This window comes from Podarcis melisellensis, assembly GCF_964234715.1.
Source record: "Podarcis melisellensis genome assembly, chromosome: 13".
NCBI classification, from domain to species: domain Eukaryota; kingdom Metazoa; phylum Chordata; class Lepidosauria; order Squamata; family Lacertidae; genus Podarcis; species Podarcis melisellensis.
Genome location: NC_138545.1, coordinates 43,468,608 through 43,493,326, shown reverse-complemented (window position 1 = coordinate 43,493,326; position 24,719 = coordinate 43,468,608). Strand labels below are relative to the sequence as shown.

General features: G+C 48.3%; 1 protein-coding gene across 6 annotated transcripts in view; it reads left to right on the top strand.

Moving 5' to 3' along the window:
- LOC309354046 (transcription initiation factor TFIID subunit 1) overlaps nt 1-24,719 on the top strand; it is a 52,179-nt gene that overhangs the window by 4,609 nt on the left and 22,851 nt on the right. For 2 of the 6 annotated variants that reach the window (XM_081883751.1, XM_081883749.1), the window contains exons 4-25: nt 190-309; nt 1,224-1,465; nt 3,366-3,584; nt 4,315-4,530; nt 5,303-5,498; nt 7,176-7,292; nt 9,264-9,431; nt 10,723-10,850; nt 10,936-11,043; nt 12,218-12,391; nt 12,541-12,714; nt 12,805-12,909; nt 14,378-14,578; nt 15,429-15,570; nt 17,072-17,202; nt 19,394-19,474; nt 19,626-19,775; nt 20,627-20,746; nt 20,826-21,001; nt 22,187-22,428; nt 23,605-23,818; nt 24,399-24,564. In XM_081883751.1, coding sequence (XP_081739877.1) covers nt 190-309; nt 1,224-1,465; nt 3,366-3,584; nt 4,315-4,530; nt 5,303-5,498; nt 7,176-7,292; nt 9,264-9,431; nt 10,723-10,850; nt 10,936-11,043; nt 12,218-12,391; nt 12,541-12,714; nt 12,805-12,909; nt 14,378-14,578; nt 15,429-15,570; nt 17,072-17,202; nt 19,394-19,474; nt 19,626-19,775; nt 20,627-20,746; nt 20,826-21,001; nt 22,187-22,428; nt 23,605-23,818; nt 24,399-24,564 — 3,590 coding nt within the window. Of the gene's footprint in view, nt 1-189; nt 310-1,223; nt 1,466-3,365; nt 3,585-4,314; nt 4,531-5,302; nt 5,499-7,175; nt 7,293-9,263; nt 9,432-10,722; nt 10,851-10,935; nt 11,044-12,217; nt 12,392-12,540; nt 12,715-12,804; nt 12,910-14,377; nt 14,579-15,428; nt 15,571-17,071; nt 17,203-19,393; nt 19,475-19,625; nt 19,776-20,623; nt 20,747-20,825; nt 21,002-22,186; nt 22,429-23,604; nt 23,819-24,398; nt 24,565-24,719 lie in introns of all 6 variants that reach the window. The other 4 variants (XM_081883750.1, XM_081883747.1, XM_081883752.1 and 1 more) reach the window with 3 other exon arrangements.

Sequence of the window (24,719 nt, the reverse complement as noted above, 5' to 3'; positions counted from 1 at the left end):
TCCAGGGTAAACCTTTACCTTTTTTTACCATCTAGTTCAGATGGTGGGAATAGAAGATCTGTTTTGGTTGATGGAGGGTGCCTGGATCTTCTTGGAATGTTTAATCCTGGTGGTTTTTAACAAGGACAATAAGCCAAAGTTGTGATGTGATGGAAGGGCTGCCCACCACTCTGTTCTTCTCTTCCTTAGATGATGACGATGACGATTATGATGCGGACTGCGAAGATATTGACTCCAAGCTGATGCCTCCCCCGCCGCCACCTCCAGGGCCGATGAGAAAAGAGGACGAAAAGGACGCAGCTGCTTCCGGTGCGTATGTACTCCTGGGAAGTGCCTGTGAGCCCTACAGGGCCGACGGGTGAGCAGTATCACAGGCTTGTAGAGTTGGAAGGGAACCAAGGGTCATCTAGTCCAAACCCCTGCAATGCAGAAATCTTTGGCCCAACTTGGGTTCGAACCCACAACCCTGAGATTAAGAGTCTCATGCTCTACCCACTGAGCTATCCCAGGTCTGAAAGAAACACAGTGAAAAATAGTGGGTGGAATCCAGTGTAGCAGTGCCTCTTGTTCTGTTAGCATAAGGATTTTTGCTTGTGCCATGTAACTCCCCCCCCCATGTGCACCCCACACCCAGTCTGTTCTAGAGGGGCTACATCGGAGGAGGAGAGGGGTAGGATGTTCCGTTGCAGAAGCAGAAATCCTTGTGCTGGCAGAACATTCACACCATGCCACTTTGGATACAACCCTAATCTGGGATTTCCCTTTTACGTTGCTGCCTCAGCTAAAATGTGGTTTTATTTTGATGTACTTTTTTCTGGCTTGCAGGTTTTTCACTTTAAAGTGCTTTCAGCTTTGTGATAAGGCAGTATGCAAATGTGCTTCATTTATTCAATAACCATTGAATCTACCGGGAGCAGGAGAATTGGATCTTGGAATGTAAAACTACCTGATTGCGGAGTCCATGCAGTTTTTGATGTGTCCAGGAGGATTCTCTTGGCGTCTCTTCCCCTCCCACTCACTTGACCCTTTTAAAAATGCAAGTTGAGAATTTCAATAAATACTGCACTTTTGTCTTTGATGCCTGGAATAAGGCATGTGACCCAGGGTTAGCTTTCTGTCATGTTGAGGTTAGGAAATAGAGTCTTCCTTCCTTCCTTCCTTCCTTCCTTCCTTCCTTCCTTCCTTCCTTCCTTCCTTCCTTCCTTAGAGGTACTCTCTTCCAGGGTCTGAAGACAACGATGGTATCATCCTTCCATCCATCATTGCACCTTCATCCGCTGCCTTGGAGAAGAATGACTTCAGCAGCTCTTCGGATTCTGAATCGGAGTCGGGGTCCCAGGACTCACAGAAGGCAGAGTCCAGCGACAGCAGACTTACGCTGCCACTTGCAGGGATAATGCAGCAGGATACCACCAAGCAGCTGCCAAGTGTCACGGATCTGTTCCCCGAGTTCAGACCAGGCAAGGTAGGGCTTGAAGGTTGACACTCTGCAGAAAGGGGGGCGGGGAGGACTGAGTGAAAGGCCATGCTTTGTGCTAAAAGGATGGAGGGCTCCCCCTGTGCTTTCTTTCCTTTATTTTATGTCATATAAGTTAGCGGAACAGATGGGCTATCTTCTCGGGTTGATGAGCCCCATGTAGGAGAAAGAAAACTCTGATCCTAAACCTCCACTGCCCTACACAAATCTGGGGTGGATTTGCTAACATGGGTTGGCTGGAACGTTGTACACCTCCTTCCAGCAACTGCTGCAGCCAAACTGGTGCCAAATGTATTGCTCTGCATTCCTTTGGCCCACATCAGCGAGGCTTGTTGTCTGGGCAAAAAGGTAAAATAACAAAATTGAGGAAAAAATCACAGCCATACTTAAAAGCATAAAGGTAAAGGGATCCCTGACCATTAGGTCCAGCCGTGACCGACTCTGGGGTTGCGGCGCTCATCTTGCTTTATTGGCCGAGGGAGCGTACAGCTTCCGGGTCATGTGGCCAGGAGGACTAAGCCGCTTCTGGTGAACCAGAGCAGCGCACGGAAACGCAGTTTACCTTCCCGCCCGAGCGGTACCTATTTATCTACTTGCGTTGGTGTGCTTTTGACCTGCTAGGTGGGCCAGGAGCAGGGACCGAGCAACGGGAGCTCACCCCGTCGCGGGGATTCAAACTGCCGACCTTCTGATCTGCAAGTCCTAGGTTCTGTGGTTTAACCCACAGCGCCACCCACATCCCTACTTAAAAACATACAGAGGATAAAATGCTAAAACAAGTGAATTGTGATGTTTAATACAGCTTCACTAGGTGAGGACAACATTGGTCGCTGGGAACCCACAAAAGCGGAGTTCCCAGGCATATGTTACCCAGGCTTCTGTCGAGGCATAGCCTCATCTGAGATTTTCACATGTGTAGGAATCAAGTCTTATAATAAGCAGGATTGCAATCTGGAAACCAAGCAATGGCCTTATCAGAAGAGCAAGTGTAACATCATAGGAACAGGCTTGAATAGCAAATTCAAATATTTATCTGTCAGTTTCAGCAGATTCCTTCACACCTCATTACAGACATTTCTGCTCTTTTACAACACCCTTTCACTCAATATTTTCTTCGCGCTTGCTTTTACTGCCAGTAAGCTATCTTTCAGAAGGTGCATCAATGTATTTATCCACCACGGGGGCACTTTTTTGGTGAGGGGATTGCAGCTCTTCCCACCCCACCAAAAAACTGTCTTTCCCTGCTACTGAAAATGCTGCCCCACTGCAGTTAGGCTTGGAAAAAGCCTCCTATTTTATAGCGGTTTTTCATGCCTGGTTGTGGCGGGGGCAAAGGTTACATTGACAGAATGGATGTTTGTGTCTGTGCGTGTAGAGGAGTTATCTGAATAAATAACTCTGCGTGTGTCCCCCCAAGCTGAGGAGGCTCCCCCACTCGTCCTCCTGGTCTAGCATCCCCATCTGCAGAGGGCTGCCTCTCTAGTGAGCCAGAGATGTGAACTTGCCTTTGACACAGCTGAGTGACCAGAGGCCAGTCGCTTGCGCCTCCCAACCTTTCCTCCACTCTCTGCCAGTGTGGTGTAGTGGTTAAGAGCGGTAGACTCGTAATCTGGTGAACCGGGTTCGCGTCTCTGCTCCTCCACATGCAGCTGCTGGGTGACCTTGGGCCAGTCACACTTCTTTGAAGTCTCTCAGCCACATTCACCTCAGGGTGTTTGTTGTGGGGAAGGAAGGGAAAGGAGAATGTTAGCCGTTTTGAGACTCCTTTGGGTAGTGATAAAGCGGGATATCAAATCCAAACTCCCCCTCTTCTTCTTCTTCTTCTTCTTCTTCTTCTTCTTCTTCTTCTTCTTCTTCTTCTTCTTTCTTCTTCTTCATCTCCCCTTAGGTGCTGCGCTTCCTGCGCCTCTTTGGCCCTGGGAAAAACATCCCATCGGTCTGGCGCAGTGCCCGCAGGAAGCGCAAGAAGAAGCACCGGGAAGTCACTCCGGAAGTGCAGATCCTGGATGGAGAAACTGCGGTCGAGACAATTGTGGAAGAGAAATCTCCCTGGGAGTACGAATATGCCCCGCCTCCTCCTCCGGAGCAGTGCCTTTCAGACGACGAGGTGAGTCTTCAGGAGCAGAGAGGATGATAGAAGTGGGGTGGGGTGTCACGTCACATGGCTTTGTTCCTACTCCAAGAGAGAGGGCCGGGCTTCCTCTCTGCCTTGCAGTAGGACTGTCCCCCTGCCGACAACAGCTGGATATAGTAACAAGGCAGGGTAGTGGTGGGAAGACAGTGAGTGGTCAGAGGGAGCAGATTAGTAGGAGATGTAGAAAGCTGAAGCGGCAACAGGTTTTAGTGAGCAGGAAGAGTCTGTGGCAGAGAGCAGCCCAGAATCGGAGGCAGAGGTGGAGGCTGGAGAGGATAAGGCTAAGAGGCAGAGATGAGGCAGGCTGCTGAAGAAGCCAAGGGGGGGGGAGTATCCCCCTCCTGCTGTGACCAGCCCCCGCCCCCGGTCTCCCAGAACCCAGAGAACTATGAATAAGGTGAAGCAGAGATAAGTTGGAGAAGTATCAAGTTGCTTGGAAAGGACCCGGGGTAGGAAGGGCATTAGAGAGCAGTGGGAAGGCTGGAACCTTCAGTCTTCACAACTGCCTCATGGGGGCAAGATCTACAGGGAAGAGTTGCTGTGCTCACTGGGTCTGAGCTGCTTCGTTTCTTTGAATAAAGAGCTAACTTCACGGGCACCTTGTTAGTTATTTCTGACCTGCACCTGACCTCTGCCTTGACATCATCTCAGGATGATCCCAGTTCCGTCCCCCTTGACCCTCCAACACCCTCTTGTCCTCCAGATCACCATGATGGCACCGGTGGAGTCCAAGTTCTCCCAGTCTACAGGAGATGCGGACAAGGTGGCCGACACCAGGCCCAAGGTGGCTGAATGGCGCTATGGGCCTGCCCAGCTCTGGTATGACATGTTGGGCGTTCCTGAGGATGGCAGCGGCTTCGACTATGGCTTCAAGATGAAAGAGCGCAAAGAGGAGGAGGAGGAGAAGGAGGAGGAGGTAGTGAGTTGGGGGAAAGGCTTGAATTTGTCTCTCCTGAGGCAGGAGGATGGTGCCTGCCTGCCAGTGCATTGGCAGTTTTTAAAAATTCTTTCTGTAAAGTTTTATTATCATCATTTCATGTTATAATGCATATAAAACAGAGAACAATTAAAACCATGGAAAAAAAATTAAAAGATGGAAAAACAGAACTACAAAACAAACTTACAATGACCACATGAGTTAAAACAACAAAATTCAAGTAAAGACTTATCAACGTTCTCAGATAATGAAGTTTTGTCAGGCTTATGACAAGGGTCGGCTTGAAAATGACAGTTCCGCTCAGTGCTATTTTTCTGTAAAAAGAGGAGCTGGAACTCATCATTTATACCTCCCTCATTCTCTTTAGAACGGCATTCTCTCACCCACCTGAGAGGTGCTGGAATTGAGTTGAAAAAAAGGTCTGGTTCTGCTCTATATGTCGTAAAAGAAGGTCAAATATAATAAAAGTGCCTGGAGGTTCTAGGCGTTGTCAGAATCTCAAATTATGTGCAGTTTTCTCCATTACAGCTGTATTCCAGAATGAGTGGTACCAGGTGTCCAGTGCAAGGTTTGGGGCTGTTGCAATTTGTGCTGCCAGGATCATATACAAGACCAATTCTTTGGGCCATATATCTGCATTAGCATCGTCTAAAATACTCAGCGACATTCATTTTGGGCAGCAGGCGGTAGTTTCCATAGTAGTAATCATTGTTTCTGTCGAAACCCTTGACGCTTTTCTGTTCTGCCCTTGCAGAGCGCTGTGGTGGAGAAGGATGCGCTGCTGGCAGACGAGCACTTCCTCATGGTGACCCAGCTGCAGTGGGAGGACGACGTGATCTGGAACGGGGAGGACATCAAGCACAAGGGGACCAAGACGCAGCGGGCTAGTCTGGCTGGCTGGCTGCCCTCCAGCATGACCAGGAATGCTACGGCTTACAACGCCCAGCAAGGTGACCTCAGCAGGCGGCTGGGCCGAGGGCCATAGTTCAGTGTCAGAGCACTTGCCTTGCATGCAAAAGGTCCCAGGTTCTGTCCCTGGGCAGGTGTGAAGGACTCCCTGGTCCTGAATGGGGCAACTGTGCCCCTGAAGAACCAGGTGTGCAGCCTGGGAGTCATTTTGGACTCACAGCTGTCCATGGAAATGCAGGTCAGTTCTGTGTCCAGGGCGGCTGTCTACCAGCTCCATCAGGTACGCAGGCTGAGACCCTACCTGCTCGGAGACTGGCCAGAGTGGTGCATGCTCTGCTTATCTCCCGCCTGGACTACTGCAATGTGCTCTACATGGGGCAACCTTTGAAGGTAACCCAGAAACTACAACTAATCCAGAATGTGGCAGCTTGACTGGTGACTGGGAGTGGCCGCCGAGACCACATAACACTGGTCCTGAAAGACCTACCATTGGCTCCCAGTACTCCATCCCCATCGTTCAGCCCGGAAACTGAGGTCCAGGTTTGAGGACCTTCTGGCAGTTCCCTCACTGCAAGGTGAAGTTACAGGGAACCAGGCAGAAGGCCTTCTCGGTAGTGGCACCCTCCCTTTGGAACGCCCTCCCATCAGAAATAAACAGCTATCTGATTTTTAGAAGACATCTGAAGGCAACACTGTTTAGGAAAGTTTTTAACGTTTGATGTTATATTGTGTTTTTAATATTATGTTGCGAGCTGCCCAGAGTGGGAGGAGAAACCCAGCCAGATGGGCAGAGTATAAATATTTTTTATTATCCCTGGCATCTCCAGGTATGTCCAGGAAATGCTGCCGGAAAGCCCAGAAGCTGCTTCCAGCTAGTGTACTCAATACTGATCTTGATGGACCAATGGTCTGACGTAATATATGGCAACTGCCAGATAATTATGTCTCTTCAAAGCTGCTGACTTTTTTCGGTTACTCTCTTGATAATGGAATTATTATTACTGTTACTCCTTTTACATACACCTCAAGGTGATGTGCAGGCATACAATAAGAACGGCTAAAAATGGTTTTGAAAATACTGCGGCTTTAAAAGCAATGCTAAATGAATATAGCAGAGACCCTTCATCTCGCTGCAAATGTTTCTTGAAACAAAAATGTCAACAGTTTGTTTTTAATGCCTGGTTTTATTGGGACGCGGGTGGCGCTGTGCGTTAAACCACAGAGCCTAGGACTTGCCGATCAGAAGGTCGGCGGTTCGAATCCCTGTGACAGAGTGAGCTCCCGTTGTTCAGTCCCTGCTCCTGCCAACCTAGCAGTTCGAAAGCACGTCAAAGTGCAAGTAGTTAAATAGGTACCACTCCGGCGGGAAGGTAAACGGCGTTTCCGTGCGCTGCTCTGGTTTGCCAGAAGTGGCTTAGTCATGCTGGCCACATGACCCGGAAGCTGTATGCTGGCCCCCTTGGCCAATAAAGCGAGATGAGCGCCGCAACCCCAGAGTTGGACCTAATGGTCAGGGGTCCCTTTACCTTTACTGGTATATTTAACAAATATGCTGTGTTACATGAATGGCGCAGAGGTTTTTGCTGATTTACTTGGCATTTACAGATCTTGTCGAGGAAATAAATGAGAATTGCCCTGGAACTTTTCTTAGCCAGCTGCCGCTTGGTTTCAGCAGAGTCTCCCTGACATTACCAATGCCCTCTTGCTTCTGTCTCCAGGGCTGAACCGCAGTGGGTCCCTGCTCAATTTGCCTGTCCCTATGATGCAGAAGCCCAGCATGTCCGGAGTCATGGGCCTTGCCAAGTGCAAAGAGAAGCAGCTCCCTGAGCAGCAAGGTAAGGAGGAGAGGAGGCTTGTGGCTCACAGTGAGGAGATGGTATGTGTAGGTCAGCAAAAAGGGAACTGGTGATAATTACCTGGCAGGCTCTGGGTCTGATGTATCGGCTGCAGCCCTGCCCAAACATTAAACTTGGTTTCTTCAGAGGAGAAGCAGCACCCCACAACAGATCTCTACACCACCAGTGACCCTGAAGAGTTGTTGAATCCTGGCATCCCTGCCCCAGGACCAGAGGTCCCCACACCTGGGTTCCTAGCTGGCTTTCTGATTCCACCCTCGCCCATCTCTCCCAGCAGCACGGGAGAGTAATGAGCCAGGCAGGAGCTTCAGAGCACACAAGACTACTCAGATGGCTTTAAAAGGGGATGATGATGATGATGATGATGAATTTTGTATACTGCCCTTCATATGTCTCAGGGCGGTTCACAATTTAAAACATAAACACAAATGGTGCCAAATTCTTCGGCCAAATTCAGGAACTTGCTTCTATTTTCGCTCAGAGCATGCAAGTCTTTCTTAAGTAGCCCCAGCGAAGGTGGGGATGGGACGACCCCAATTCTTAACAGAGATAAGTGAAATCCCAAATAATACTGGGAGCCGAGGAGCACACGTTGCAGCAACATAATCCTATGTATGTCTAATTAGCACCATGTTCTGTTAAATTCTGTGGGACTTCACTCCAAGGTAAGAATGTATAGTATCGTAACCTCAATCTCTCTAGTTACTGCGTTCACCCACTAGTGGCCGCATGACCTACTTTCATCAATTAGTTGGTTAAGGATAATAATTTTATTGACCATTAAGGTAAATGCGCACAGGATTCGACAAATCTATGGAGGGTTAGATTGTCAAAGGCTCCTAACCCAAATGGTTATGTTCACCATTGGAGGCAGTATTCTTCTGAATACCCGTTGCTGGAAACAGCAGTAGAGGGGCTTGCCACCGTGCTTGCGGACTTCTGGTTGGCCACTGTGAGAATACAATATGGGACTAGATGAGCCGTTGGCCTGGTCTAGAAGGGCTTTTCATAGGAGGCCTTGAGAGAGCAGCGCCTTGGCATTGAGTGGCTTAAAGTCCAGCATGCCTTAAGTTAGCAGGTGGCACAGTCGGTGCAAATGGGAGCACTTGAGCTCTATGGGTTTCCAGGAACAAGACAGTGAGGGTGTGCTCTGGTGAGGAACAAGTAGAAGTAGGGAATTCTACTCATATATGGAATTCTATTCATATATTGATCCAGAGTTGAATCCCAATGTTAACAAACTTTAACACGTTGCAGGATCCCCACAAAATAGACCAGAGGCAATTGTATTTCATCCAGCAGAGCTTTACTGCTACTGAATGGGGAGGGGTATACAAGGGTTAAGGTGGGTTAAACCACAGAGCCTAGGACTTGCCGATCAGAAGGTTGGCGGTTCGAATCCCCACGACGGGGTGAGCTCCCGTTGCTCGGTCCCTGCTCCTGCCAACCTAGCAGTTCGAAAGCACATCAAAGTGCAAGTAGATAAATAGGTACCACTCTGGCAGGAAGGTAAACGGCGTTTCCGTGCGCTGCTCTGGTTCGCCAGAAGTGGCTTAGTCATGCTGGCCACGTGACCCGGAAGCTGTACTCCGGCTTCCTCGGCCAGTAAAGCGAGATGAGTGCCGCAACCCCAGAATCGTCCGCGACTGGACCTAACGGTCAGCGGTCCCTTTACCTTTACCTATGTCTTGTTGATGGTGCAAAAACCTTGTGTTAAACAAGCAGCATTGATTCCTCACAAGATCTCCTGGAGCCATTCTCCGTTGACAATGTGCTCTTTCTCCTTGTCTCGTAATGGCAGAGTCTGGAGTTGGTCTTTTCTGGTGGTACTCTGTGGGGTGGGGTCTGCCTTTTGGAGAGGGTGGCTGGCCTCGTTTGGGGGAAGTGGAACTTGACGGTATCCTAGTACTCCAGAAATAGAGAGATGTGTCGTATGTTGTGTTGTTGCAGCATCTCTGGATGAAGACAAGCCGTGGTATTCTATTTTCCCCATTGACAACGAAGAGCTGGTTTATGGCCGCTGGGAGGACAACATCATCTGGGATGACGAGGCGATGGAGAAAGTCTTGACCCCACCCGTTCTGACCCTTGACCCAAATGATGAAAATATAATCCTGGGTATGTCCACAGAACCATAGTGCTTTCCCTTTGGGCCTACTAGTGGTTGACGAGAAAAGATCTCTGGCTTTCTGAAGCATGGTGATTTTGTAACTGGGGTTCAAGGTGAAAAATTCAGGTGGGCTGAGGGGAAATTTTTTCCTAAGCAACCACCTGTCCAAGGGCGGGGAAGCTTGTGTTTTTCTGTCTCCCAGGAAACTGCCTCTCCTAATGAATTCTGGGAATTGTAGTTAATATGAGGAGCCTGAGGATTTCTTACAGAACTTTCAGTAAACTGTAATTGCCAAGGTTCTTTTGCAGCAACCATGACAGTTAACTGCCTCTCGCCCCCCCTTATTTAAATTTGCATTGTAGCTATTTCTATACTGAAATGAGCAGTGGGGCTTAAATTGCAGAAGTAGGGCGTGAGGTAACCTGTTATGTAAAAGATCCCATAGGGAGGAACCATTTCCTCAGGTTTAAAAATCCCCATAATCTCTGTTTTAAGTTTAATGGCTATTTTTAAAAAATCAGTCAGGCCATTTAAAAAATAATAATTTTGCAAATGTAACAGAATAAAAATATTGTTAGCTGGTATTAAAAGGAAGAATATTCTATCAATCCTGGCTTAAAATCATAGGTTACTATAAATAGTTTCATGTCCAAATAGGTTCCAAAAAGAGATTATGATTATAATCCCTGCATTCAAATGGGCTTCTTTTATGTATTTTTCCCCCCTGAAATGGAAATATCCTTTTAAATTACGTTTGTGGCTAAAAACTCGTTTGCTTTATAAAAACAGGTGCAATACATTCGTTTGACTGTTGACATTTATGTCAAAGTGTTACTTAAGAGAAAAATAAGGAGCCTTGCTATCTCTTGAGCTAATCAGGTGCTCAAATGAAAGGTTAGATAACAAGGTCCATAATAAATAATAATAATAATAATAATAATAATAATAATAATAATAATAATAATAATAATTAAATCTACCACAGAAGTTCAAGCCATTGCATGTTGACCATTTGTGTAAGCTTCTAGTCTAGCACTGAGCAGGATATTGACTGCTTAGCGCACACTCAAAGAAGCTCAATACTGTCCCCCACTGGTATCAGCTGCCTCCAGAACAGAGGAGCTGACAGACAGCTAAAATGGACAGTACTTTTATCTTCCAGCAGTGTAACACTGTCACAGACATGGAGATGACAAAGACACCTGACCACCACTGGAGTTCTTTTTTGTATTTGAAGTGGTGCTGCGGATATCTGCAGGCAAGCATTCAGAGTCCATTCTCTTGTATGTTCCTTCCTAGAAATTCCTGATGAGAAGGAAGAGATGACGTTGAACTCTCCTTCCAAAGAGAGCAAGAAAGAGTCTTCTCTAAAGAAAAGCCGGATTCTCCTGGGCAAGACGGGAGTCATTAAGGAAGAGACTCAGCAGGTTTGTGGGAATGGCTCAGGTTTTTTTCCACATAAGAATGATGAAGACAAATTCTGACTCTTGCTTCCCTGTGTTGCAACTCTAGAATATGTCTCAGCCGGAGGTGAAGGATCCCTGGAACCTCTCAAATGACGAATTTTACTATCCAAAGCAGCAGGGGCTTCGTGGAACCTTTGGAGGCAACATCATCCAGGTTAGAACCAGTAGGGGCAACTCTCTCCATTTCCATGTGTGCATTTAAGTATGCCAAATGCAATCTCCTGTAGAATTCCATCATTCTGAGAACCATGTGCCTTTGAATGGTGTTCCCTGCCTTCATCATAGAACAAGGCGCCCTGTGCAGGTATAACTGGTGACCCAGCTTTCGGTTGGAAGTTTGCAGAGCCTCTTCCCAAAGCTCTGCATGCTATAGAAAGCAGGTCCGTGGTACCTAACACCAAGAAAACTAGTGCTAATATGCCCAGGAACCTCACCAAAATGCTGGAGAGGGTGCATCTCCACAGGCACATACCTCCACATGTGGTGGGAGTGCCCCAAAATCCAACTATTCTGGACAACAACCATACAAGAAATAAGTAAAATAACCAAGCAGGTATTAGAAATCACCCCAGAATTGGCCTTACTAAACATCTTCCAAGACAATAATGCCGACTTACACCACAAAGAACTCATAACCCACCTACTTTCAGCAGCCAAAAACATCATAGCCATACACTAGAGAGACCTGTCAGGAGTAAGCATGGACCAATGGTACCAAATAGTATGGGAAACAGCCCTACGAGAAAAATTAACCAATAAACTGAAACTGACACGGGGACAAATATAAGAAGACGACTTCACCCCAGTATGGCTCACTTTTATCACATACACAGCCCAACAAGACAGACAAAAAGCCACCAACAGCATACAAGTCAATATGGCTAACCTGATCCAAAACACCCACCCACCCCACTCACACACGAAAACAAAGACCACCACAGCCAACCGCAAATGAATAACCACACCCTAGGCCAACCCCAACCTCTCTCACCACCAAAGGAACACAAGCGAACAGCAGAGAACCTGCACAATCAACACTGACACCGAACCCCACATATAGTAAGTAAAATAGAAACATCGCCACCTGACCTCACCCCTGCCCATCTCCCCCCTCTTTTCTTCCTAATGTCTCAACAAATGAAACTGATTTGTAAAAATGTTACATGGGGAAAAAAATACGAGAGACACATACCTCAGCCCCTTCTCTTCCTGTAACCCAGGATTTCCTTGTTCTGGGATGGAGAGGTGTCTCTGTGGCTGGCGGTAATGTGCGTCCTGATTTTTGTGCCCCTTGAGTGACGGCACACATGCTTTTTTTTTTGGTGCAGCACTCAATCCCTGCAGTGGAGCTCCGGCAGCCCTTCTTCCCCACCCACATGGGCCCCATGAAGTTGCGCCAGGCTCACCGGCCTCCCCTGAAGAAATACTCCTTTGGGACCCTTTCCCAGCCCGGCCCTCATCCGGTGCAGCCGCTGCTGAAGCACATAAAGAAGAAAGCCAAGGTGAGGCCCTCCCACTTCCTAGTTCTGCTTTGACAGCTGCCACTTTGGTTGCAATTCACTTTGAGGGGCTTCCCTGCTCTTCCTGGGATCCGTTGGGGTTTCCGTTGTCTTTTGCTCCCTTGACAACCTCCTCCTTCCTCCACACCCAGATGAGAGAACAAGAGCGGCAAGCCTCTGGCGGCGGGGAGATGTTCTTCATGCGCACCCCAGCCGACCTCACTGGCAAGGATGGCGACCTCATCCTGGCCGAGTACAGTGAGGAGAACGCCCCCTTGATGATGCAGGTCGGCATGGCAACCAAGATCAAGAACTACTACAAGCGGGTGAGTGCGCTGGGGTTTGGCCGCTGGGGTTTTGAGCGTCTGCAGTATGAACCTGCCCTTCTGACTTAATCCTGTCTTCCTTCCTGGCAGAAACCGGGCAAGGATCCTGGTGCCCCAGACTGTAAATACGGAGAGACGGTGTACTGCCACACCTCCCCGTTCTTGGGCTCTCTTCATCCAGGCCAGCTGCTCCAGGTGAGAGATTTGACTTTTACAGGGAGCGCGGGGATCAGGATGGAGTTGGTGTGTGCTTCGAATGACCACCAGCTGCAATTGCTTGAGCAGGTGGCCTTTCTAAGGTCTGCCCAGCTCTTTCTCAATTCAGGTATTTCGTGTGCAGCAGCAATATTAATTCATAGAATCATAGATCTGTAGAGTTGGAAGGGACCACGAGGGTCGGCTAGTCCAAACTCCTGCAATGCAGGAATCTCATAAAAACAAAAACAAAAACATAAATTAAAAAAATATTTAAATTTAAATTAAATTAATTTAAATTAAATAAATTATTATTATTATTTATACCCTGCCCATCTGGCTGGGTTTTCCCAGCCACTCGGGGCAGCTCCCAACAGAACATTAAAAGCACAATAAAACATCAAACATTAAAAGCTTCCCTAAACAGGGCTGCCTTCAGATGTCTTCCAAAAGTCAGATAGTTGTTTATTTCCTTGACATCTGATGGGAGGGCATTCCACAGGGCGGGTGCCACTACCGAGAAGGCCCTCTGCCTGGTTCCCTGTAGCTTCACTTCTCGCAGAGAGAGAATCGTCAGAAGGCCCTCAGAGCTGGAGATTGGTGAACGATGGGGGTGGAGACGCTCCTTTATACTGGGCCAAGGCCATTTTGCCCAGTGTGGGGCTTGAACCCATTTAAGAGCCTCATGCGGTACCAACGAAGCTATCCAGAATTTGTTTGTTTATTATTTATTGCAGTATTAATAATCCACATTTCCTGAAAGTATAACCAGAGCAGTATGCAACATACAAGGTTATAATAAAATCAGGGAAAGTGCCAGGCAAAAACTTCATTTTAAAAAATAAATAAATTGGCAAATACTGATAGGTTGAAAATAAATAAATGTAAAGTCCCGTCTAAACAATGCAGCTTTTGGAAGACCCCTAAAGGAGGCAGGAGTGTTTACTGCCAAATCGCTCAGATGCTTATACAAAGCCTTGGCCCTGGCAAGTAAAGTTGTGATGGACACTCCGTTATGGCTAGGGAGTCTGTGTCTTGTGCATGGGTGCTTCTTACCCAAGGTACCAGCAGAGGATGGAGGCTGGGGGTGGGAAAACAACTTGATTAAGGCATTTCAGTTCATGGCAGACTCGCCCTTGGGCTGCATCCAGTACCCCACCTGCCAAACATATGCAGGCAAGCAACCAGTTCTTCCGCTTTCTATTTTTTTTGCACACCGGTCACCTTTGGGGAATGGAAAATGACTTGCTGTGTGTGTTGCAAGCTTCAGACTCTGGCGTATAAATATTTTTGTGGTGCTTGCCCATCTTGGAGCCTGTTGTGTTATCTCGACTGTTTCTTGGGTTTGGTGGATAATCCCAGTGCATCTCAAGGACTAAAACTGGCCTGTACGGTTATGCCAGATTCCTTTTCTTCCTCTGGCTGCTTTTGCAGTTGACCAAAAGGTGGCCCCTTTTTCTTTCGCTAGGCATTTGAAAACAACCTCTTCCGGGCTCCGATCTACCTTCACAAGATGCCTGAAACGGACTTCTTAGTTATCCGGACGCGACAAGCTTATTACATCCGGGAGCTGGTGGATATATTTGTGGTTGGACAAGAATGTCCTCTCTTTGAAGTTCCTGGACCCAACTCTAAACGGGCCAATACTCACATCCGAGACTTTCTACAGGTTTGTTTTTTGCGGTTTGTGTAAATTATCTCTGCGGCAAGCTCAGGGAAGAGGAAAAAATATTTTTAGCAAGTTGCTTAGCACATACAACTGGTGTTGTCTCAGCTGTGACACATGGGCCTGTGCAAGAGGGCACCTTAAAAAAAGGTCTTCATATTTGAGATCAGAAAGGGATCAGCTCAGGTTGGCTAGTAACCTCAGAGTTCTTGTCCTCTCTTGCAGCTTGGCTCACTTGTTAGAGACTACTGTTGTTGTCTTAAAAAAGTCATTAGGTAAAGGTAAAGGGACCCCTGATCATTAGGTCCAGTTGTGACCGACTCTAGGGTTGTGGCACTCATCTCATTTTACTGGCAGAGGGAGCCGGCCTCATGTGGTCATGTGGTCAGCATGACTTAGCTGCTTCTGGCGAACCAGAGCAGCGCACGGAAACGCCGTTTACCTTCCCGCCGGAGCGGTACCTATTTATCTACTTGCACTTTGACGTGCTTTCGAACTGCTAGGTTGGCAGGAGCAGGGACCGAGCAATGGGAGCTCACCCCATCGCAGGGATTCGAACTGCTGATCTTCTGATCAGCAAGTCCTTGGCTCTGTGGTTTAACCCACCGCGCCACCCGGGTCCCTAAAAAAAGAAAAAAAGTCATTAGTACTTTCCAAAAAGGAAAACAATAAAATTGAGCAAATCAAATCAAAAGGTCATGCACAACATAGAGGAACCCCAGCTGGCCAATGTAGCTCTTGGTGGGCAGAGAGGAGCACCGGGCTGGGCCGCCTGGTTCACGCCCCCTACTGGCACCCCTTCACACTACACCACCGCTTGTAACTCATACTGTTCCTTGGGCTTTCTTGCCAGGTCTTCATATATCGCCTGTTCTGGAAGAGCAGAGACCGGCCCCGAAGGATCCGCATGGAGGATATTAAGAAGGCCTTTCCTTCCCACTCGGAGAGCAGCATCCGCAAGCGGCTGAAGCTCTGCGCCGACTTCAAGCGCACAGGTAGGCTTTGCTCACCTCGCGGTGTCATGCAGGTGCCCCGTTCCGCCGAGGTGGCCAGTCGCTGAGCGTAGCATCGTTTTTCTGAGAAGGGGCCACAGCTTGGCGTTCAAGCACCTTCCTTGCCAGCAGAAGGTCCTGTGTTTTATCTCTGCCATCTCCAGTTAATAATAATAATAATAATAATAATAATAATAATAATAATAATAAATTCTATTTATATCCCGCCCTCCCCAGCCGAAGCCGGGCTCAGGGCGGCTAACAACAATAAAATAATATAACATTCTGAAATAATTCCTTATAGCAGTGTTTTTCAAAGGCACACTTGTTTCATGAAAAAAATCACGAGGCACACCACCATTAGAAAATGTTAAAAAATTTAACTCTGTGCCTATATTGACTATATATAAAGTAATTCTCTTGAATAGGAATCAAATAAACACAAAGTATTTTATAATTACTTTATTATGAAATAGTAAGTTTACCAGAAATATCTCCTCCTGCTCTGGTCCTCCTGGTGACTTGAGTCGCAACGTCTTCTTCTCTCCGCTGCTGCGCACACTGTGCTCGGGCAGGAAGGAAGTCGGAAGATGGTGTCCTACTGTGATAGGTCCAGGCTGGAGTCTGGACCAATCACAGCCCGGACATCAGAAAAGTGGAGGGTGTCCCCCTGAGGAGCGCCAATGGGCGCCCCTGCTGGCCGAGGGTGGGGTCAAAGTCAACCCCCCTCATACCCAGGACACAGTCCGGCGCCCGCCTAGTGGGCAAAAAATTGACTTTTTTTTTAAATCTTTCGAATTTTTCAATTTTTCCCACGGCACACCAGGCAACATCTCAGTGTTGAACAGTGGTTGAAAAACACTGCCTTATAAAATTAATTCAAATCAAGTTAATGACAACCATTGGGCCAGAGTTCTGTGAAGATTGCCAAAGGAGGGAGTCAGGCTGTGCCCTGGCCAAAGGCCTGGTGGAACAGCTCTGTCTTGCAGGCCCTGCGGAAAGACGTCAAGTCCCGCAGGGCCCTAGTCTCTTGTGACAGAGCGTTCCACCAGATTGGAGCCACAGCTGAAAAAGCCCTGGCTCTGGTTGAGGCCAGCCTAACCTCTCTGTGGCTTGGGACCTTCAAGATGTTTTTGTTTGAAGACCGTACATTCCTCTGTGGGACATACCAGGAGAGGCGGTCCTGTAGGTACGAGGGTGCTAGGCCATATAGGGCTTTAAAGGTTAAAACCAGCACCTTAAACCTGATCCTGTACTCCACCGGGAGCCAGTGCAGCTGGTATAGCACTGGGTGAATGTGATCTCGCAACCCCGTAAGGAGTCTCGCCCTGGCATTCTGCACCCGCAGTTAAAAGGATTGGGCCACAAGTGCTGTAATTGGAATGCCTTCTGACGCTTCCCACGTCTGAAATGTCGTCTGCTTGCTCGTCCTGCTCCTGGGACTATGAGAGGAAGGAGGGAATATTTCCCAGCCTGGCTTATTTGGGACCCCTACCTTTTTCAGGGATGGACTCAAACTGGTGGGTTCTAAAGCCAGATTTCCGACTACCCACCGAAGAGGAGATCCGAGCGATGGTGTCTCCGGAGCAGTGCTGTGCCTATTACAGCATGATCTCTGCTGAGCAGCGCTTGAAGGTGAGCCTATGCCTTTTGTGAATTTCCTCAGTCCTTGTTGGTTGCTTGCTTTTGCGCTTTGCAAGGTATTTTGAGAACTGCAAGGCCATCTTCCTCCGGGCAGTCTCCACCAATGGGAGAATCATAAAGGCAAAGTACCGTACTTTTCTGTGTATAAGACTAGGTTTTTTTTCTTTTAAAAATTATGCTAAAAAGTGGGGGTCGTCTTAAACATGGATAGCACATAGGGTTGACGTTTGATTGGTTGCTGTGTCAAGGGCTGGTGTTGATTGGGTGACGCTGTGGCAATTGGGCGGGCGATTGGCAGCTTCTGTCGGCAAGGGGACAGATGAGAGGCGGATTTTGAACCACATGCGGGTGAGCGATTTTTGGCAATTCCCCCCCCCCTAAGAAAAGCTCAACAACTCAGAGCCATCTCCCCCCATTTTCTTAAATTTGAGTCCCTCAAAATAGGGACGTCTTATTCATGGGGGTGTCTTATACACAGAAAAGTACAGTATATGTTGCAGAACCTGGTCAGTGGTGGTGCAGTGGTCAGAATGTTAGACCTAGGACCTGGGAGACAGGGGTTCAAATCCCCATCTCATCCATGCAGCTCGTTAGGTGTCACTGCCTTTCAAGCTAATCTACCTCACAGGGCTGTTGTGAGCTCTTTGGAGAAAAAAAAAAGTGGGTTATAATTGCAGTAAATAACCAACCCTTAAACGCATCCTAAATAAAGAATAAATAAATTTCTTGCTAGCAAGTAGACTAGCCCAGGGGAATAGATGATCCCATGTCCTCAACTGTCCTCCCTGGAGTGTCGTGGACTAACTGGAAGCAGAGGAGTGGTAGGTGAGCCCCCGCAAGGGAACCCCCAGGGGAAGAATGCTCTGAGCCAGGGGAATGGTGGTGGGGCAACAGTGAGTGGTCAGGCAGCAGACTGAGAGAAGGAGGTGTTGGAAACTTGAAGAGGCATGAGGTATTTCCAAAGCAAAGGAAGGATTGAACTCTTATTAATAAGAATACACACAGAGGCTTGAACGAGCAAGACTCGGAAGGGTGCGTATAATAATCTGTGTCTCCACCCCTCTATATTTGTTATAATTCCTCATAGCAATCCAACCTGATCACTACAAGGCAACCGAGTTTAGTGAGAAGAAGGTGGGGCAGAGAGCAGGTCAGAGGCAGAGGTTGGTGAAGGGGGGATGGCAAGAGGCAAAGTAGAGGCAGGCTGCTGAAGAAGCCAGGGAGTCTTCTTGGAAACAAGAAGAATTACCGACTTTGGAAGATTGGAGAACAAAATTAATAGACTATGCAGAACTGGACAAATTAACTGGAAAAATCAGACTTCAAAGAGACCACAAGTTTTTAGAGGACTGGGGGAAATTTAGAGAATATTTGAAAACTGTATGTGAGGAATACACAATGCTAGTGTGCTTTAAAGAAGCTTTGTGAAAAAAATAAGGAATATCGCATGAATGTAAATGAGTATAAAATATTTTATTGATAGGCGATACTATAATTAAGGAATGCGAGGATAGAAAATTAATTATGGATGATTGTCAGGAGTTGAGGGAAGTTCAATAAGATAAAATACGTGATGTGTTATGTGGCATGAACAGAGATGTTATAGAAAACCTAATAAAAAATTTATAAAAAAAAAGAAAAGAAGAAGCCAGGGAGTCTTCCCCTCCTGCTTGCAACCTGCTCCTCTTCCCCAGGTTTCCAAAACATGCAGATAAATGAAAAGAACAGAGCAGAAATTGGTTGCACGCAGAGGCAGTTTGGGAAAGACCCTGGAGAGTGGTGCGAAGGCAGGGACTTTTAAGGCGTCGCAACTGCCTCATTGGATTAAGACCTGGGGCTCAGCCAGATTGGTAAAGAAAAAGCATTGCGTATGCAGTATAACACTGTGACCCCAGATGGCGCTGTGGAGTCCCGCCATTCCCTCCCGGATTTCCCTGTATGAGTTTACAACGCGTTTAAGCAAATCGCCTCTTTTGACATGTCTGGATCCAGCCTTACTGGGAAGAGTTGCTGGTATCACTGCACTGTTTTGGTTACTTTGAATGAAGAGTTAACTGCACCAACAGTGTGGGTTTTTAAAATTGCTGGACCTACGCTTGACTCAAGCTCCTGACATTCACCTGGCATATGGGGGTGTCCCACATGACTCAGAAAATTGCTTCCTAACCCTCTCTTTCCTCAGGACGCAGGTTATGGAGAGAAATCCTTCTTTGCCCCAGAAGAAGAAAACGAGGAGGACTTCCAGATGAAGATAGATGATGAGGTACAACTGGCGGTATCCAGGGTGCAATAGGGACCTGTGGGTGCTAGGCCACTGGGGAAGTCGTAAATGTTCTCAGGTGGAGATAATATCTTCTCACGGCCTTGGCTGCCCAGGCCTGGAGTGACACGGCTTCCCCCCCTTTTCCTCTCAGGTCCGCACAGCTCCTTGGAACACCACACGGGCCTTCATTGCAGCCATGAAGGGGAAGTGTCTCTTGGAAGTGACGGGAGTGGCAGACCCTACGGGATGTGGAGAAGGCTTCTCCTACGTGAAGATCCCAAACAAGCCAACGCAGCAGAAAGTAAGTGGAAGGGCCAGGTTAGAAAAGTGTGGAGCAAGGCCCCACGGTTGTGAGGCAGGTGCTTAGGAGACTCCTCTTTCTGTTGCTTCCTCCTCTTATTTGCCGGTAAGGAAGGGAGAAGAAGATGAGCTTTCCTATTCTGCTCCCTGAGGTAGTTAGGTGTTAGATTAGGTTATGAGGGATGTGGGTGGCGCTGTGGGTTAAACCACAGAGCCTAGGACTTGCTGATCAGAAGGTCGGCAGTTCGAATCCCCACGACGGGGTGAGCTCCCGTTGCTCGGTCCCTGCTCCTGCCAACCTAGCAGTTCGAAAGCACGTCAAAGTGCAAGTAGATAAATAGGTACCGCTCTGGCGGGAAGGTAAACGGCGTTTCCGTGCACTGCTCTGGTTCGCCAGAAGCGGCTTAGTCATGCTGGCCACATGACCCGGAAGCTGTACGCCGGCTCCTTCGGCCAATAAAGCGAGATGAGCGCCGCAACCCCAGAGTCGTTCACGACTGGACCTAATGGTCAGGGGTCCCTTTACCTTTAAGGTTAAGGAGGTGGCTAGTTTCCATTGAAGGTGGCTGAGTTTCCATTGAAATGAGGCTGCATTTTAATTTTAATGTTTTAATGTTGTATTTTTCTTGTTTTTAAGTTGTATTTCAATCAATTCGTTTTTATATCGGTTGTTAGCCGCCCTGAGCCCGGTCTTGGCTGGGGAGGGTGGGGGATAAAAAAAAATTATTATTATTATTATTAGGCCTGAAGCACGTTTCCTTCCCCAAGCTCTTTGCCCAGGCCTGGGAAGTGGGAGGGTAACTGTATGGGACTCTGACAGGAAGAGTCTTGCTCTCCTTCTCCTTCAAGCAGGACGACAAGGAGCCCCAGCCGGTGAAGAAGACGGTGACCGGGACGGACGCGGACCTTCGGCGCCTGTCGCTCAAAAACGCCAAGCAGCTTCTGCGCAAGTTTGGTGTTCCCGAGGAGGAGGTGAGTAGGCTCTGTCTCAGGCTTGTGCCCGGAGCCTCCCCTCAGCGGTCTTTTTCACTCAGCTGATCTCTCTCTGCAGATCAAGAAGCTCTCCCGCTGGGAGGTGATCGACGTCGTGCGCACCATGTCCACGGAGCAGGCTCGCTCGGGTGAAACCCCGATGAGCAAATTTGCCCGCGGGTCTCGCTTCTCGGTGGCGGAGCACCAGGAGAGGTACAAGGAGGAGTGCCAGCGCATCTTTGACCTGCAGAACAAGTGAGTTTCTTTGGCCTGTACCACGGGCAGGTGACCTTTTCTGCCATGCTTCCCCTGCCCATCCCTCTACCAGTCAGTGTTGTTAGTTCTGAGATAGATGGACCAGTGTCCTGACTATGAATCAGAAGAACCTTTATTTGCACCAATCACTAGCCACAGCAATAAAATAAAATGTACTGAAGACAGAGGTAAAAACTTAACTATGCAAAATACATTTTGGAGGTTTACATCAATAATCCAATAATAGATCTTATTCTAATTGCATCAGTTACATCAATAATCCAATAATAGATCTTATTCTAATTGCCGCCGCTAAAAACCTTGCAGTTTTTGCTGACGCCTGATCATAATCATTATCATCATTTTATTTGTATGCCAACTTTCCACAGTTAAAAGCAGTGCTCAGGGCGGCTTACAACATGACAAGATTTACATTATTACAAAAGTCATAAACAATAAATAAACCACATAAAAAAATGCACAACCAAATGGAAAACAATTTCCACATAAATAAAAATCTAAAACTAAGAATACAGCATTAATAATGACATAGGTAAAAAATAACAGCAATTTAAAACAAAAAAAAAACAAAAACGGAACCCCCTCTGTCCAGCAGCAGCGGCAGCAGTCCTTTATGGAGCCTGTTAGGCCCCGCCCTAGGCCAGGTGGTGAGTGGCAGGACTGGGGCCCTCATGCGCTGAGCAGGCGAGTCCTCTCTTGGTCTGCTAAAAGAAAGGACCCAGTGGCAATGCTCAAGTGACAATAATAGAGGGGTGATAACCCCACTCCTCAAATCTTTATGAAGTGTCCACGCCAGAAGCACATGAGCCACTGACTCAATACTGCCATGTCCACATGGATATAACTGTTTTTCCAGTGGATTTTTTTGAAACCGACCCTCAAGTACAGCCGAAGGCATTATATTCATTCTTGCAAAAGTGAAGGTGCGTCTGTAATTTGGAATTGTTAAATTTTGCAAATACGGTGCCAAAGTGACTGTCCTTGCTATGCTTTAGGCAGCTTTTGGTGTCCTAGTGTGTGTGTCGGAGAGTCGCCAGGGCTCTGGGGTTGTGACTCCTTGAAAGCTGCTGCGATGTTTGTGTTTCCGCCCTCCTGTTTGTGGCTCAGCGCCTTACATGCTACAAACCCAAAGAGGTTGACCCCGGTGGTGGTTTTCTGCTTCAGGGTCCTAGAGTCTACGGAGATCTTATCCACGGACACCGACAGCAGCTCTGCGGAGGACAGCGACTTTGAGGAGATGGGGAAGAACATTGAGAACATGCTCCAGAACAAGAAGACCAGCTCCCAGCTGTCGCGGGAGAGGGAGGAGCAGGAGCGGAAGGAACTGCAGAGAATGCTGATGGGGGAGGACAGCATCAACGAGAAGGAGAGGGGCAAGAAAGACAGGAAGGACAAGAAAGGGCTCTGTGAGTGCCTGGCAGGGGCAGGAAGGTCCCCAGAGAGGGGGCAGCTCTGGGATCCAGCTATAGTCTTGATGCAGCAGCAGCTGTGGCATTCCTGGTGTTCTTGGACTCCAGCTCCCAGCATCCTTTGCCAGTATGGCCCAATGCTCAGGGATGATGGGAGTTGTGGTCCAGATATAAAGTAAAGGTAAAGGACCGCTGACAGTTAAGTTCAGTCGCGAACGACTCTGGGGTTGCGGTGCTCATCTCGCTTTACTGGCTGAGGGAGCCGGCAGTTTTTCCAGGTCATGTGGCCAGTATGACTAAGCCGCTTCTGGCAAAACCAGAGCAGCACACGGAGGCACCGTTAACCTTCCCGCTGCAGTGGCACCTATTTATCTACTTGCACTAGTGTGCTTTTGAACTGCTGGGACCGAACAATGGGAGCTCACCCTGTCGCGGGGATTCGACTTGCCGACCTTCCGATCGGCAAGCCCTAGGTTCAGTGGTTTAGACCACAGCGCCACCCATGTCCAGGTATAGCTGCAGCTATAGCTATACCTAGATATAGCGGTACCTCGGGTTAAGTACTTAATTCGTTCCGGAGGTCTTAACCTGAAACTGTTCTTAACCTGAAGCACCACTTTAGCTAATGGGGACTCCTGCAGCTGCTGCTGCGCCGCTGGAGCCCGATTTCTGCTCTCATCCTGAACCAAAGTTCTTAACCTGAGGTACTATTTCTGGGTTAGCGGAGTCTGTAACCTGAAGCGTATGTAACCCAAGGTACCACTGTATAGCGCGCTCTCTCTCTCTTTTGTGCATGTGTGTGTACACAAAGAAAGTAAACAAATGCCACATAACACTGGGATAGTCCAGAGGGCTTCTTCAGATGGTGGGCAGTGTATGAGGGACATAGCATTTAGGTCTTTGGGCATTTAAGGCTTACAGAGAAAGGGAACTTGGATAGTGGGAACAGAAGTGGGCATGAGAGCTTGCTGAAGGTGCTCTCCTAGGGTGCACCTTGCTTAAAAGGTGCATGGTTTAATGGGGGGTGTGCTCTATCCTGAATGTCCAGTCCCGAGACCTGCCTTTGCCCCTTCCCATTGGATATTGGAGACACTAGGCATTTCGGTTTCCGCATGGAGAGCTCACCGCCTTGGCTTCTCCCCTTGACAACACAGCCCGTGTTTTTCCTTGCAGCCTCCACCCCTGGCAGCCTGGGAGGGTCTCACAAAGATGACGACACGGCTTCTGTGACCAGCCTGAACTCCTCCGCCACGGGCCGCCGCTTGAAAATCTACCGCACTTTCCGCGACGAGGATGGGAAGGAGTACGTGAGGTGCGAGACGGTCCGCAAGCCCGCAGTCATCGATGCCTACAGCAGGATACGGACAACTAAGGACGATGAGTTCATGTAAGGTCATTCCAGAGACGCTGCTTTCCTCTTGGGAGTGACATGCTGGTAGGGTGGGAATCTCCTTGCCAAAGGAGAGCGGTGAGAGGCCAGAAAACGTGCAGTGTGTTTATATTTGTCGCTTTAAAAAAAAAAAGTTGCATCCTGCCTTCGTGCCTTTTTCTATGTGGAAAAAAAACAACACACGGGCAGGATATAGCAAATAAGAAAATATGGAACCAGCACAAGGAGTCAGGCAGAGTGAATCAATTCGGGCAGCAGCCAATGTTGTACTCCAGAGGCGAGGAACCTGTGGCCCCATCAGATGTTGTTGGACTCCAAATCCCATCAGCCCTAGCTGGCATAGCCAGTGGTCAAGGATGATGGGAGCTGTAGTCCAGCACCATCTGAAAAGCCCATATGCCTAGTGTGCTTTAATGCTTAGTGGCCGGCCCTACCGTTAGGCCAGGGGAACCTGTGGTCATCTGGAAGTTGCTGCCTATACACAGCTCCCATCAGGGCTTGCCTGCAGAGCCACTTGTCTGGGGCGATGGGAGTTTGAGTCCCGCAACATCAAAGTCCCTCGCCTTTGTGTTTCCAGCCGGAAGTTTGCCCTCTTTGACGAGCAGCACCGGGAGGAGATGCGGAAAGAGAGGCGCCGGATCCAGGAGCAGCTGCGGCGGCTCAAACGAAACCAAGAGAAGGAGAAGCTGAAGGGTCCTCCTGAGAAGAAGCCCAAGAAGATGAAGGAGCGGACAGACCTTAAGGTAAGCTGTCTCCCTTGGAAACTTTGGCTGCCTCTGGCTCCTTCTCTTGTGGTCTTTAAATTTTAAAATAGGGACGCAGGTGGCACTGTGGGTTAAACCACAGAGCCTAGGGCTTGCCAATCAGAAGGTCAGTGGTTCGAATCCCCGCGACGGGG